Source organism: Haliaeetus leucocephalus, unplaced genomic scaffold (assembly GCF_000737465.1).
Source record: "Haliaeetus leucocephalus isolate CR32 unplaced genomic scaffold, Haliaeetus_leucocephalus-4.0 Scaffold153, whole genome shotgun sequence".
Classification (NCBI taxonomy): Eukaryota; Metazoa; Chordata; class Aves; order Accipitriformes; family Accipitridae; genus Haliaeetus; species Haliaeetus leucocephalus.
The window spans coordinates 1,473,257-1,487,118 of record NW_010972589.1 but is presented as its reverse complement, the minus strand read 5'-3'; the positions used below and the strand labels follow the sequence as shown (position 1 = coordinate 1,487,118).

Here is a 13,862-nt window from a genome sequence, read left to right as displayed (position 1 = left end):
AAAAAATAAAAAAAAAAAAAAAAAAAAAAAAAAAAAAAAAAAAGCAGAAGAAAAGAAAAAGCAACAGCCTCCTTCCTTGGGAAGAAAGGACCCAAGCCTCATTTATTTCTCTTCTTGCAGTTTGCCATGGTTTTTCAGAGAAACAAGGCTGCCAGCACCCAAGTTTCTTGTGCTGGCACGTTTACATGGAGCAGCCGAGGGTTATGCTGGTCTAGGGAGATACAGAGAGAGAGATGGAGGCATAGCAGAAGATATTTGTCCTGCTGAGAATCTAACCCCTCGACTAAAAGAATATGTGAATAGGATGCTTGTTACGCACAGTGTGTGATTAAATCTGCAGATGCTTCTTTTAAGAATGGTGTTAATACATTTGACTTTGCATCATGATACCTACGATATAATGAAAGCCACACTGCAAACATGTGCTGAAATCATAACCAGTCTGCCGTTGGATAGGATTCTTGGACTCGGCTCGCAGCGTGGTGTGGGAAGATAGGCGAGATGCTGTGGGAAGGTACACAGTGTCGGATCGCCCAGGCTTCTCGACCTTTCTAGGAAAACACAACCGCTAGCAGTCATTTATTTACTAAGTTGATTTAGACTGCTTGGCTCTTCTGTTGAAAACGGCACCAAATAGGCTAGTTGTGGCAAGTTTCCCCCTGCCAACATCCATCCTCTGGGACATATTAATTTGCATCATGGAGGACAGTGAATGACATTTTAACTAAGCAGGCATAGTTTTGAACTGCAGGCTGTGTGTCCTAGCAGCGAGCTGACAATTTGGCTTTATATACTCACTAAAACTGTATCTGTTTGGATTTTACCGTTTTCTTTTTCTGTGGAATGCATTTCTTCTCTGAAGTGCCCTGTCAAAAAGAACTACTTGTATTTATTTTTTACAAAAGCTTTAAAAATGAAGTCTTTAAAAATGTGTTTTTCAAGGGATTTACTTTGCACCAGGTACTAAAGGCGAAGTTTAACACAGCCAGCGTTTTATGATACCACGTTACAGATGCATATAGGAATAGTTAAAAGCCGACCTACATTATCACTGCAGATTAATGTCAATTCTAGTCAAAAACCAGAAATGACTCATCCCAGCTGCATTTGAGACTTCATCTTGTTCCTTAAAAATCTGTCCCAACTTCCTCACTTAGAGAATTGCACAGATTATTTTATTTTCAGTAAAGTACAAACTAAGTGAAATAGGTCTTTCTCATTCGTGGTATGTTGCATACATGTATCCTAGACAAAATCCAGGTGAAAACCAAGCTGTGGGCATTTTCGTGTCCAAGCTGTATGAAGCAACTTATGTTCCTTTTAGATGACTGAAAACTCATTACAATGATGTCTAAAGGTCAAAGTTCTGCAGTATCTGCAGCAGATTTTTATGCAAGTGATTTGATTGAACTGGATTAAAAAATTCAAATTATTTCATTTGCTAAAATGTGGGATTGATATTCTTTTCATTAATCCACTGCAAGTATTCCATATAAATATGAAAGCTTTTGTAATAATGAATTTTATGCCAATTCCAGAAAGGTACTCAGTAAGGCTCTGTAGTCTCTGTCCGTTATCTACTCTTCCTGGATGACAGAAAGGATTTGTAAGACCATTTTATAAATTAAGGCCACTGAAGGCCTTACTCAGTTTTACTTACATGATTCTGCCCTGCTGGTGCCAAACCAGTATGGAAGCTGCTCTGAAAACCAGCTGCACACAGGAAAGCATTACCTTATGGTGGTTGTTGTCTTTGTGGTCACTGTTGGCTTAATGAATCATGCATTTAGTACGAATGCAACATATAATGAGTTAAAGCCTATTTTTCTAAAAATGAGCGATGATGAATCTTTCAGATATCTTTTCAGCCACAAATATTTTTATTTTAATAAATCCTGCATTTGAATCTTTGTAAGGAATCACTTAGCTCTAAAGAATCCAAATTGCAGCCTAGAAGTATGTACAAACCAGGATTCCCACCTAACAAACCATTATGTTCACTCTCATTATTCAGCTTGTGTAACTATCACGTTTTTAAACTTAAAAGATCGCCGCATTGCATAGTCACATGCTGCTTGCTATCTTCAAAACTAAGACTTCCTTTGGCCACTTCTAAATTTTCCTTGAGTATCATGAGTCAGAATTTCATTCTCTTATTTTCTGGTAGATGGACAGAAGGTATGGAGCATTTTACCCTCTATGTAGAAAGTTTGGTGTTGGAGAAAAGAGTTTGATCCACTTTCTCCCTCTCCCCATGTAATGAGACTGATTGGATTTGGGAAATGAAATGGTATAAGTCAGTCTAGTAACTTCTGGTTTTTCTTGGTTTCATGTCTCTTTTTCAGATCAATAACAAAGCTTGTGGCACAGTTTTTGTGCCTCAGCAAGCAGCCCGCAATTTTGAAGAAGTCCACGAGCTAGTTCTTCAAAGTGAACTTGGTGTCAAGCATCTCCAGGGACGAACCATTAAAAAGGCCTTTCTGTCTCCCAGAACTGCCCTTATCAACTTCTTAGTGCAAGAATAGCAAAGGCTCTGCTGGGCTGTAAAAGGGAACTGGAATCTTTTGAGATGAAACCAATTCAAAAATACTGGTTATTTAAATCTCATGTAACAGTGGGGAAGAAATGTTATTAAAATCAGGTTGCTGCTAAATCTTCATTTCAGTGTGGAGAAATGCGCAGAATTAAAGTTTCTTACCAAGTCACGGTAAGGTGCTGTTTGTCTATATTCTCTGGGAGAATGAGAAGGAAGCACAGAAGAACTAAATGATTGTAACAGGATGTAAATGATACAAGGCGCATGGGTTTTCGTGTCAGCCTCAGGAATATATCCTATTGGAAAGTTGGCTTGGCTAAATGCAGGACTAAACAACTGCCTTGAGTATGTGCTATAGCAAATGTTCAGGTGTGCTACAGTCAGCCTTTGCTCCCTATATCTCATGTTTGGGTACCCTACCATTAACTAACATTTTAAGTTGTAAGAAAATGTTTCTACAGAGTGATAATTTAAAAAAGGATTTCTTTAGCGCAGGCCAATGGTCTTGTGCACAGCAGGTAGCCAGAACAGGGTGGTTTAATATATTTCACATACCTTTCAGAGTCAAGCCAAGAAAAAGGTCAGATTATTCAGCCAAGCCCTGCCTTAGCCAGGATCCTCCTTCCTCACTGGCATATTTGTGTTGGCTCATACATGAGAGGTTCAACTTCAGCAAAGTGCTGGTGGTTGTTTCTGCGCAGAACAGAATGGATGTTACTTCCTACACAGGAGCCATCTCAGAGACTTTCAGGGGATTCGAGAAAGCAATGAGTCAGCTGCTAGAACTGCAGCAATGGGGAAGGCAGACAGCACACTTTTTGCCTCTACTCCTAGTTCTTGTAGTGCCTAGATAGTAAAACCTGAATAAAAATTTTCTTTTTTTTTCTGAGGGGTTCATTAAGTGGAATAGCTGTCAGGTTTCTAAAAATCAATCAGACTTTCATAAAACACAAAGCCATTCTCATGCCTCATTTCAACCATTTTATGTGTACACTGCATTGCTGTTACATCCACATGGAGATGTTTATTGTATTTAGCAAATGCTCGAAAACGGGTTTCCAAAGAAACAATTACAGGGTTCATTGTGTAAGAATGTCTTTTCTTTAACAGCCATTAAATGAAATAGTCCAATAAGCCAGCCATTTATGAGCCATTCTGACTGTTAAGAAGTCGGCAATAACAACCAGCTAGGCAAATACAGAGGACTGTGTTAACCCACCAGCCCAGCAGTCATCCAGACTCTATTAGATTAAAAGGAAACCAACAAAAATCACCCCCATAACAGTAACTAAGTCCAATATATCCTAAGCAACTAGGACCAAGACAGATCACATTGCAGTGTGAATACTAGCTAAGCAATACCAATGCTCGTATTGGTTTTATGCATTTTTGGTACCAAAGATGTGGCTACGTAACAGAGATGCCAGGCCCAGCAAGCAGATTTGGCTCTACATGTCCCTGCTTTGGCAACAAAACTCTTCTGATTTCTGCTTCCTCCTGGACCATGCTCGTGCAGATTTTCTCTCTAGCAGTCCTTTGACACAAGAATGACTAAGAAATGGAATATTTATAATGGAGATACAGTCTTTGCAGTTTTAAGACTCCAAAAATCTGAACCACAAAGGAATGCATTCAGGCATTCAGACACAAGCCTTTAGTTGGAGTTAAAATAATTTGAATTCCAGTGTCTGCCTCACATATATGTTGTTATAAATTCATAAAACTCCTGTTCAGAAGGCCCTAAAAGGACTGTGAAAGAGATCCTTTAAAGTAAAATCTGTAGCACAGCACAGTCCTGCTTTTTTTTTCCCTATATAAAAGTTTAACACGCCCTGTGGAACCATTTGAACAGAGTTTTTCTTTGGGGGAAAGGTGACATGTTTGATGTAAATAAAAACTTTTAAAATTTACAAGGATGAAGAAAGATGTTGCAAGCCCAGCAGCCCTTTGGTGCCTTTAAACAAAAGCTGCAGTCACTCTAGGGCTGAGCAGCAGCCCACAGTGTTTATTGCTGTTAGCACTGGTGGGTATTTGCTCTTGCCGGAGGAAGTGAATTGCAGATGTCACTCGGTGATTCAGGCAAAAATCAAAATAAGGAATGGACTTCTACAGGCTAAAAAAGGAAAGGTAGCGAACAGCAATTGGACAAAAAGTCTTTGGTCAGAAGTCACACCGGTATGTTTACAGTGAGTTGAAATTCAGTGTGGTCAAGCGGATAGAAGAAAGGTGGTGGAAAAGGGAGGAAGGGAGAGGATGCAGAAAGTCTGATGGAGCCTAACGCCCTGGACAGTGTATGTTTGGAAGATGGCAGAGGTGCCAGCTGTGGAGCTGTGCAGTTGTCCTGACGGCTGCTGACATTTCGTGTAAGGTTGACCTGCTCTCAAGCACGGTTGCCATTTGTCTTAACGATAGTTGTGACTCACAGGTTTGGTCTGTGCCTGGATGGGACTGATACTGATGCACAGGCTGTAACCTGTTACCATGCTGTTTTAAAATAACTTAGCACAGATGCCTCTCCTTTCTTTAACGGTTGCTACTTGTGTCATGGTACAGATGCATCTTTATGCTGAAGGTGGTATAAAACGTTCCCAGAGATTGCGTGCTGTTGAAGAGTTCAGTGGCTAAATAGTATGGGAGTTTTAAATCTAGGAGGGGATACTTGAGAAGTAAGAAGGAAGGGCACTGATGGGTGATCGGTCACGTTGGAACTTGTGCTGCATTCGTCACACACGTTAAAATGGACACGGTGCCACTGTCGTCCTTCCGTGAAGTGATGAGCCAAAGGAGATTTGGGAGATTTGCTAAACTCAGTGGGACAGACCCAGGACAAACAACAAGAAACAGATCCATGACATGGAAAGGGCATGTTCTGCACCCTGTCACTCAAGGTGATAGAAGACTGGTCGCAGCGCTGAACCAGTCTGTATCAAATTTCTATTTTAAGTAATATAAAATTTAAAAAGGAATTATTGGCACACTTGCTACCCCAAAATCGTTCATGCAGCTGAATTTCCAGACAATCCAGCCTTCAAACATTGATTCTGGAAAAATAAAAGTTGGCAAAGTCCGGAAAGGTCACTAAGTACTTTTCCAGTGCTATTGATTTCAGGAGAAAGGATTTCAGGCGCTGGATTGATGGGGGCACTGAAATGTGCTGGAAGACCCCACCGTGTAGAAGAACGTGTTATTGGGCATGGGTGTTTCATAGTCCTCTCTGGTGACCGAGATGTCATGGACGCACCAGTGCTGCTTTGCAGCACAGCAGTGGGGCTTTTTACATGACATCGAGGAACAATGGTACAGCGCAGGTCACTAGCTAAGGCAGTTCTCTAGCCAGGTTGTCCCACTTATGCTTTGAAAAAAAACCTCTACGAGGGCATTGCTGAACAAGCATGTATTTTTCCGTGACCTTCACCAGAATCTGAACACAGAGATTTGGTGCAAAATAAAATCTGTGTGCTCTCTTGGTGACTTACCGGATTAAAGTTGTGCCGAGAACTGACATCTGGTTAATGATGGCTTTTTGTGATCTGACTTTGTAAAAGCCTGCTTATTTCTTCTGGAGGGAGAAATTCCATAGATAATGCACGTTATGCAGTCTCTCTTCTTTGTCTCCCCCTCTTCACTGTAAAGCCCCACAGAAAGCTGTTCCTCTTTAAACATTTTACAATCAACATGAACTAGAAAGAATGTTAATTAGCACTTTGCTGGTTGTTTCTTCTTAGGGAAGTTTGCAGTATATAAGATTTTTCTAAAAGCTTGGCTATAAATGAGGATGGGGGAGAATCCACTGGGGGTTTTTTCTAGTTTTGCAATACTTATTACAGTTTACAGAGAGTGGATTGGCTTTATTTATGTGTATTTACCAACTTAGAAGAGTACATACACTGGTTTCCCTGGGTGCTTTTTCTGCTTCTTTATTTCTTCAGTCCCCTCCTTATTTGGATCTGAGCTGATTTTGTATCAAAGGACTGCGCTGTAAGAGAAGTGTTGAATGTGAAGCCAGGTCTATCACCAGAACCTGACTGATGAATATACTTCCTAGCCCACTGATTTTGATCAATCCAGGTAACGTCTGCTTTTGACTTTAAAGAATGTTGCTGGAACTACAGCTGTGTTATTTTTTTGTAGTGGAAATGGGGGTTTTGTCTCAAAGAAGCAGCACGAAGCTGATCACAGTAGATCAGAGGCAGTTTTTAGCATGTTCCAGCTGTAGCAGGGGGAGAGCTAAACTGGAGCATTATCTCTGTGCCAGAGGGGACAGGATCAGAGGTCTCATCTGCAGCCTAGATGATAAAAGAGATCTTGCCTGACATGGGGAGGAAAGGTGGGATTTTTTTTTCCCTTTCCTGAATAAGGTGACTTTCTGGTACCACAAAGTCTTCTGTAATTCACTAACCGCGACTGTGCCAGGAGCTCCGAGTCACGCACAATCTTGTGTCTCCTGGCACTTCTCTCACTTGAGTAAGCCTGTGTTGGGTAAGCTCAGGTCTGGTTTTAGCCCTGGAGAGTTGCAAACCAGCATCACCTGTCATGCAAAGTTAGCTCTAGTTTTATGGGTGGTCAGAGAGTTTGAACAGGTTTTCCTGGGTTTCCGAGTTGTTAAGTGTCTCTGAATGGGAGTATTTTAGCGACGTTGCAGAGAGAAGTCCTGATGGCTTTTGTTCTACCTGCCAGCCTTTACGTTGGCCACGGGACTGGAAACTCAGTCAAGGTCAAGCAGATGCTTGTATTTGTTGTCAGGTGAACGCAGCCCAAACCTGTGAGAGATTGTGATCACAGGAATCTCATCAAAAGTACCCACCAATATTGAGCACCCAGGACGTTTCATTGTATGCTTGTCTGCCTGCACCACAGCAATTTGCTCTCAGTTTTAGGCTGCCAAATTGCTGGCTAGGCAAAGGAACATGTAAATGGGAAAAGCTGAAGTATAATGAGTTTAATATTCACATTCTTTCTGGTTGCACTTGTGATACTCAGCCCGGGACATTTGGGGCATAAGAAGTTCTTTTATTTGAAGAGCCTGGTCTTCTTCAGTATAACTCTAAGCAGAACATATACATGTACATGAACAGAAGCGTGTGCCTTTGTGCTTGCTCTCTCGGATAGAAGCATGCTCTCTGGGCTGGCTGCAAGGGGAAGGCCCACACTCACATCTAAGGCTCTGAACTTCCTTAGCTACCAGTAGTTTTTTACACGTGCCAAGACCAAGCGTAAAAGGTCCAAGGTTCTCCCCATACACCCACCTCCCACTACCAGAAGAGACGCACAAGCTGCCGAGCAAGGAGAGTTGCTCTCCAGTAACTGCACTTGGTGCCAACAGTATGTGAAGCGAAATACATACAACAGCTGTAGATGATCCAGTGCACTGATCAGGAATAATAAACACAGGAGACATAGTGGGGGCAGAAAGAGAGCGGTTTAATAAAGGAGCGTGACACATTACTGGCAATGGCAGCCTGGGTTTGTTTCTGATGAAGATTAAGAGAACTGGCATAACAGGAAATTGTTTTCTGCTACAAGGGGAAATCAATTGTCTTTAAATACACAACAGTGTAATTAGCAAATCTTACTAATTGCTGCAAAACAGAAATACAAATGTGCATTGCCAGGCTGGCTAAGCCAAGAAAGTATTGTGAAAAAACTCGTAGAAGCTTTTAGAAATGAATATTTTTCTTAAGTACATCTCTGTCCCTGGAGATCCACGTGGCTGGATGAAATAGCAAGGGTGCAATAAAAATACATACTTCTCAATTTTCCCATGTGAAAGAGCATTTAGAAACATCTGTTAGTCAGAGAGCTGCTCCTAGGACATGCACAGAGGAACGGGGTGGATGTACTGACTGCATTTGGCAAGTCCACTTGAAGCCCACCGAGCCACCTGAAGCCGATGATTGATGGCAGGATGCCGTCTGACCTGTGGAGTGCTTCCAGCCCAGGATTACTAAAGGCCATGTATGTTGGTTAAACAGGTCATGGTAATGTTTGCGTTAATGCGCTGATAAAGAGGCAGGGAAACGGAGCTGGAAAATTCTCCAAGCAAGTTCTTGTCCTGATAAAAGGCTCTTTTTAGTAGAGAACAAACTCTCCTGTGGTCTTTTGAGCAGGAGTAGGAAAACCACCAAAGCCGCCTGTGTTATTTCGGTGCGACTCTGCAGCCACTGAAAGCAAGTGTTTGGCCCCATAAAGCGACAGTGAAGGAGACCGGGGTCTCTGCCACCACTGATGGTACCTGGAGAAACTGAAGCGAGGAAGATGGAGGGCGTCGTCTGCCCTGGAGCAGCCTGGCACCCGGCTCTGGCCTTCCTTGGGGAGACCAAACCACTGCAGCTTCGGGGATTCACAGTCTTTTCTCTCACCGCTGCTGCTGCCTGGGCTCCTGTTTGGGATCTCGGTGATTCCCCACGGCTCCCCTCGCCTCCCCAAGGTGTGCTCTGCCAGGTAACCCTTCCCTGCCTCAGTTTACCCACCTGTGAGCCGGGCCCGCAGCATCCCCACTGAACTGACGCTGCAGGTACAGTTATTTAAGGAACATGGCCCTGAAAGCCTTTCTTGTGAAGCATCCATACCACTCTAGAAAGGCAGTTTGCAAAGCTGTCCCAGTGCTGCCCCGGCCCTTCTGTGCCGTTTCCGTTAATTAAATGACTCTTAGTGTAGTTCCCTGCAGAGATCGTGCCCTGCAGCAGGCAGCCATACTGCAAGAGAAGCAAAACATCCCAGTCTGGACCCATTTCTGCTCTGACCCCGGGGGCAGGGGATGCACGCTGTACAGCAGAGGGCACCCGCCTGCCCCTGCACCTTGGGAGTTAGAGGTGCGGGCAGCGCAGGCAGCAGGCAGGGCAGGCCTTCTGGAGGAATGCAAACTTTTAGGAAGGCGGAGGCTGAGGTTTGGCCTCTCCACCTCCACAGCGGCCCTTTCAGCAGCCCAGCCCCCCTGGCTTGAGCCCAGCTTTCCTGCCTGCAGCCGCCCCAGGGCTCACCTCCCGCTGTCGGCTCCTCCATCCCTCCCTCTGCCACTCTCCTATGTAACCTACAGCCCTGTGCATCATCCTCCCGGCAGAAAGCGCCCAGCTGGTGCAGATAAACTGCATGTTTATCAAAAGCCTCTTTAGAAAACTGGAAGGGGAGTGTTCATCGTTTCCCTGTGCAATTCCCTGTCAAGAGTTCGGGGATGCTGCAGCACTACCTGGCGAGAGCCAAGAGATGGGTTTGCTCCTGCAAGAACCAAGCCAGGCTCCATCCCGCAAATACTTCTGCCTTATAAATTGTTCGCTCTATTTTATATTCTAGCACTGAAGCCTTTATTACTTTCCTGCTAAAACACACCAGAGCACGTATCTTGGGCACTGCGGAGTGGCGTGCGTGGTCCAGGCTCCTGCGGGAAATGACCTGCCTGGGAGAGCTATGGCCTGGGGAGGCACGGGCACCAGGGCTTAGACCTGGAGATGTTCACAAAGAAAGGGGTATGCTGCCAGCCACCGGTGCCTCGAGCTAGTTTGGTTGCAAATAGGTAGCATGAGTATACGGTAGTTGCTTTTGGGGAGACATCTAGCTATAAATTGTCACCCAGACACCTCATCATTATCTTTGTCCATAAACTGTACAGCCCCGCGCTGTCACCATGCTTCAGAATCTGAGGGCGTTTTCTCCCAGACAGAAAAATGATTGGAGGGGGGGTGGGTGGATTTCTCCGCATTTTCTCCATCTCTCTGCAATGTGAGCACAGAGCCAAACATGGCAGCAAGACAGACAGACAGATGATCCCCTCCCCATTCTCGTTCACAGCTTCCCTGTTTACCCAGGCAGGCAGCGCTTCGCCCCAGCCCGCCGGCAGCCACAGCACAAAGCGATGTGCCCAGTGCTCCCACCGAGATGGGGCCGAAATGGGGGAACGCGACGCAGGGCTGCATCTCCCCAAATTGCTGCCTCCCTCCGCCCCGCGGGCAGCTGTGCTCGCCACGTGGAGCAGGGCTGGGTTACAAGCTGTCAGCGTTATTTTGCATGAGTAAACGCAGCGTGTAAGCCTTGCCCACGGGAACAAAAACAGATTAAATGAGCAATGGTTTTCTTCTTCAAGGGATAGGGTTTAGAGTAAGTTAATTCAAACTGGCACGTAGATTTTGGTCCTGTGCTACAACAGCAATCGTGGACCCCTTAATTTCTTAATAGGCATGGGCTGTAAAACTCACAGGAACTATAAAAATGTGGAACCATATCTAATCACGGCAGAAGGGTCTGCAAGTCAGTGTAGTATTACATCTCCAGTCTAGCAGAAAGTTCAAGTTAATCATCTGCTCGCTTGGGAACACCCCTAGCCCAAGTCCCACAGAACGAATAAATCCAAGCACAAAACTTCAAAGGTATTTTGCTGCCTAACGTTCACTGAAAGCATTGCAAATTAAACACCAAAATGCCTTTGAATCACTTGGCTGTGATTCCCCTTCGAAGGCGCTTGCCATCAAAGCCTCTGCTCATGCGTGCAGAGCCTGGAAGGAGGCCAAGCCCAGCGCGATGGTTCCCTATCCGAAGGGCTTTGGCAGCCTTTTCCACGTTGTCCGCACGAGCATTGTTCTGCAGACAGCTGATTTGATCCTTTGGCATAGGAAGGAAATGTACTTTACAGAACTGGTGAAGGTCAGCAGCATCCAGAGCAGCCATTTGGCAAGACGGCTGCTTCCCCCCCCCGCCCAAGGTGGTGAGCTTCTGCAGGCCTGGCTGTAAAATGACTTATAGATGTTAGATAAAAAGTAATGGCAGAAAATGTATGCGTGACCCTTAAGAAAAAAAAGTCAGGAAAAACCCATGGTCTGAGCGAAGTTTCTTCCTTGGTTGGTTTGTTGAAAGCTGAAAGCAGAGATGTCTATTCCCAAATATTTCTGTTCCGCCACAGGGTTTTGGTTTCCTAGAGGTCTGAAGAGCCTCATCTCAGTGTGTCTGAAGAAAAAAACCCAACAGACACCACCTGAGCCTCTGATATGCTGGATAGGAGCGTGCCTCCCCTTGATTAACTTTACAGCCTTTGGCGAGGAGGGGGATGAAGATGCGAGAGTGATGTGTAATTTCCTTTTCGATTGCTCTTTGTCCGCTAACGTCACAGATTCCTCCCGTGAGTAAAGCAGTGGTGGAGTTCACGCTCCCATCCTTACCTACCTGCTGCTCTCTTTCCTTTCTGTCATTCTTTCGGGCCATACGACTACGGACTCAAGCAATCCATTGTTTGGTCCCAAATTTGTTGTTCATCATTTTAATGTTGGACTCCCCCCATTTTAAATGAAAGTGGTGATACTGAAAACTCAGCATCTCTGCTAACCTGGTCTCCAAAAGCACCCCGAAGCCATCGGGGAAGAGGAGGCACCCCACACTTCAGCCACTTGCCGTGGTTCCCCTCATCAGCCCAGGACGTTGCCAAAACCGGCCTTGCACTGCACTAGCCCTTTCTGAGGATGCTCTTTAGACATTGAGACTCAGTTTTGGCTTTCACTGCCCCAGCAGAGCTTAACGACAGACTCAACATTTTCGCTCAAGTCCCTCAAAAGAGGTAGCTGCTCTCAGTAACTGGTGGCCTGAGTGTACACCTGCCCAGCACCAAGCAGCTGCTGGGGGCCACCGTGGCCTCTCCCAACCACAAAACGAGAGGCAGGCCCTTTCCACTCCAGCCAAAAGAGCCCTGGCATGGGCAGAGGCTTGCTGCCCTTTGCATGACGGACATCCAGGTGCAAGCTAAACCCTCCTGAACTGCCAGGGCTTTTGCAAAGTGGGGTTTAGCCCCCGGGCACCCAGCTTCTCCCAAAGTGAAGCAGGGCTTGTGGGGGTCAGCCTGGGGAAGCTGTGACCTCCCTCCTTCCCTCACCCCCACAGCAGAGGAAGGCTTGGAAAGGTTTGATAGATGGGATTGCTTGACAGATGGGATGTTTTCCTGATACTGTGTGAAAGCTCCAGCACTACTGATCCCTTAAATGCTCGGCAGGCGATGGTTAGTGACAGCACGTGCTGGGGTCCCCCTTCCCCGGCTCCGGGGGACTGGGGGAGCTCCGCTGCTGCGCTTCGCCCTGTGCTGGGACTCCCACCCACCTGCCTCCCCTAGAAACCATCAAACCCCTCATCTAACCCTCTGCTATGGCCAGGCTAACTTCTGCGAGTCTGAAGTTCATTGGCTCAAGCTCGAGCCGAAGGCTGTTGCTGCAGGGACGAGCCACTTGGTCCTGCCTGCAGCCTCTCCGGAGGCTCCAAACCATTTTGGAGGTTGCTTTGAAAGAAGACAGGCTCCTTTTCCAGAGGCTCACAGTGCTGTGATTTTTAAGCATGTTGGCCAAAACTTGCTGGAAGAGTCAGGCTGTTTTAGATCCGGCCTCAGTTGCTCAGCAGTGCCTTTGTAATGGACCTGGTCAAAGAGGAGAGGGAATTTTTTTGGTTTCTGACACGTTTTGGTCACAGCCCAATTTGCAATTATTAAAGGCAGCGAATTTCCATGTTCCTTAACACCTGGCCCTCCCTCCTGGAGCCTGGGGGAGAATTAAAACAACAAGTCCTGGGAATGCAGGACACGTGCCTGGGCCCATAGGATCAACTGCACCCGTTGATTTACTCAGAGGTGCCACGGCTCCCTACAAACCGGCCTCTCCCCGGAGCCTGGCAGGGATCCCCTCGCAGCCCACCATGACCTCCGGGCACCCCCAGCTGGGTTTTGCCACAGAAATTACGCAACTGGGCCTGTGCCGAAGGAGGAGAGAGGCCGGGATGCGAAGTATTGGATCACGTGGGTAGGTCTTTCGTCACACGCATGAGGTGTGCCGGTGACATTGGGGCACCCCGAATGGGGTTTTACACATGGTCCTTGCACCGTTCAAGCACTGAAGTACAACACGATGGGACCAATTGCTATGTAACACGCCCACACCACTGTCTGCCAAAGCAACTGTCCTTTTATGATGTCATCACCCACCTGCTTCTTTCCTGATCTGAATTATGCTTCGGGCCGCGGGGTGACCTTCTTGCAATGAGCCGGGGTCCTTCAGTCACGCTGACTTAAGCATGACTACGCCGCGTGGAATATAAAATACATCTAAACAAAGAAAATTCGTGCAATTTCCTCCTATAAAGGTTAATTGGCACGATAGTTACGGCACGGCAGTTTTTCGGGGGGGGGGAGGGCTGCTTTTTTCACAAAGGTGGTTTGGTTTGTTTGTTTTTTTTCTTGCTGGGTGCAGCGCGCTATTTGCGCGCGTTACGTCTGCGCAGCCGCAAGTGACGTCTTTGGCCCGTCCCCGCTGACTGCTGACGCTTAGTGCAGCGCGGGGGCGGTGTCGGGGCGGGGGCGGCGGGGCGG

At 46.2% G+C, this 13,862-nt stretch overlaps 1 protein-coding gene across 2 annotated transcripts in view; it reads left to right on the top strand.

Moving 5' to 3' along the window:
- Positions 1 to 2,711, top strand: part of LARS2 (leucyl-tRNA synthetase 2, mitochondrial) — an 88,325-nt gene extending 85,614 nt beyond the window's left edge. For both annotated transcript variants that reach the window (XM_010562057.1, XM_010562055.1), the window contains exon 21: positions 2,346 to 2,711. In XM_010562057.1, the coding sequence (XP_010560359.1) occupies positions 2,346 to 2,525 (180 nt within the window). In that variant the 3' untranslated portion in view covers positions 2,526 to 2,711. The remainder of the gene's footprint in view (positions 1 to 2,345) is intronic.
- Positions 2,712 to 13,862: the final 11,151 nt, after the last annotated feature.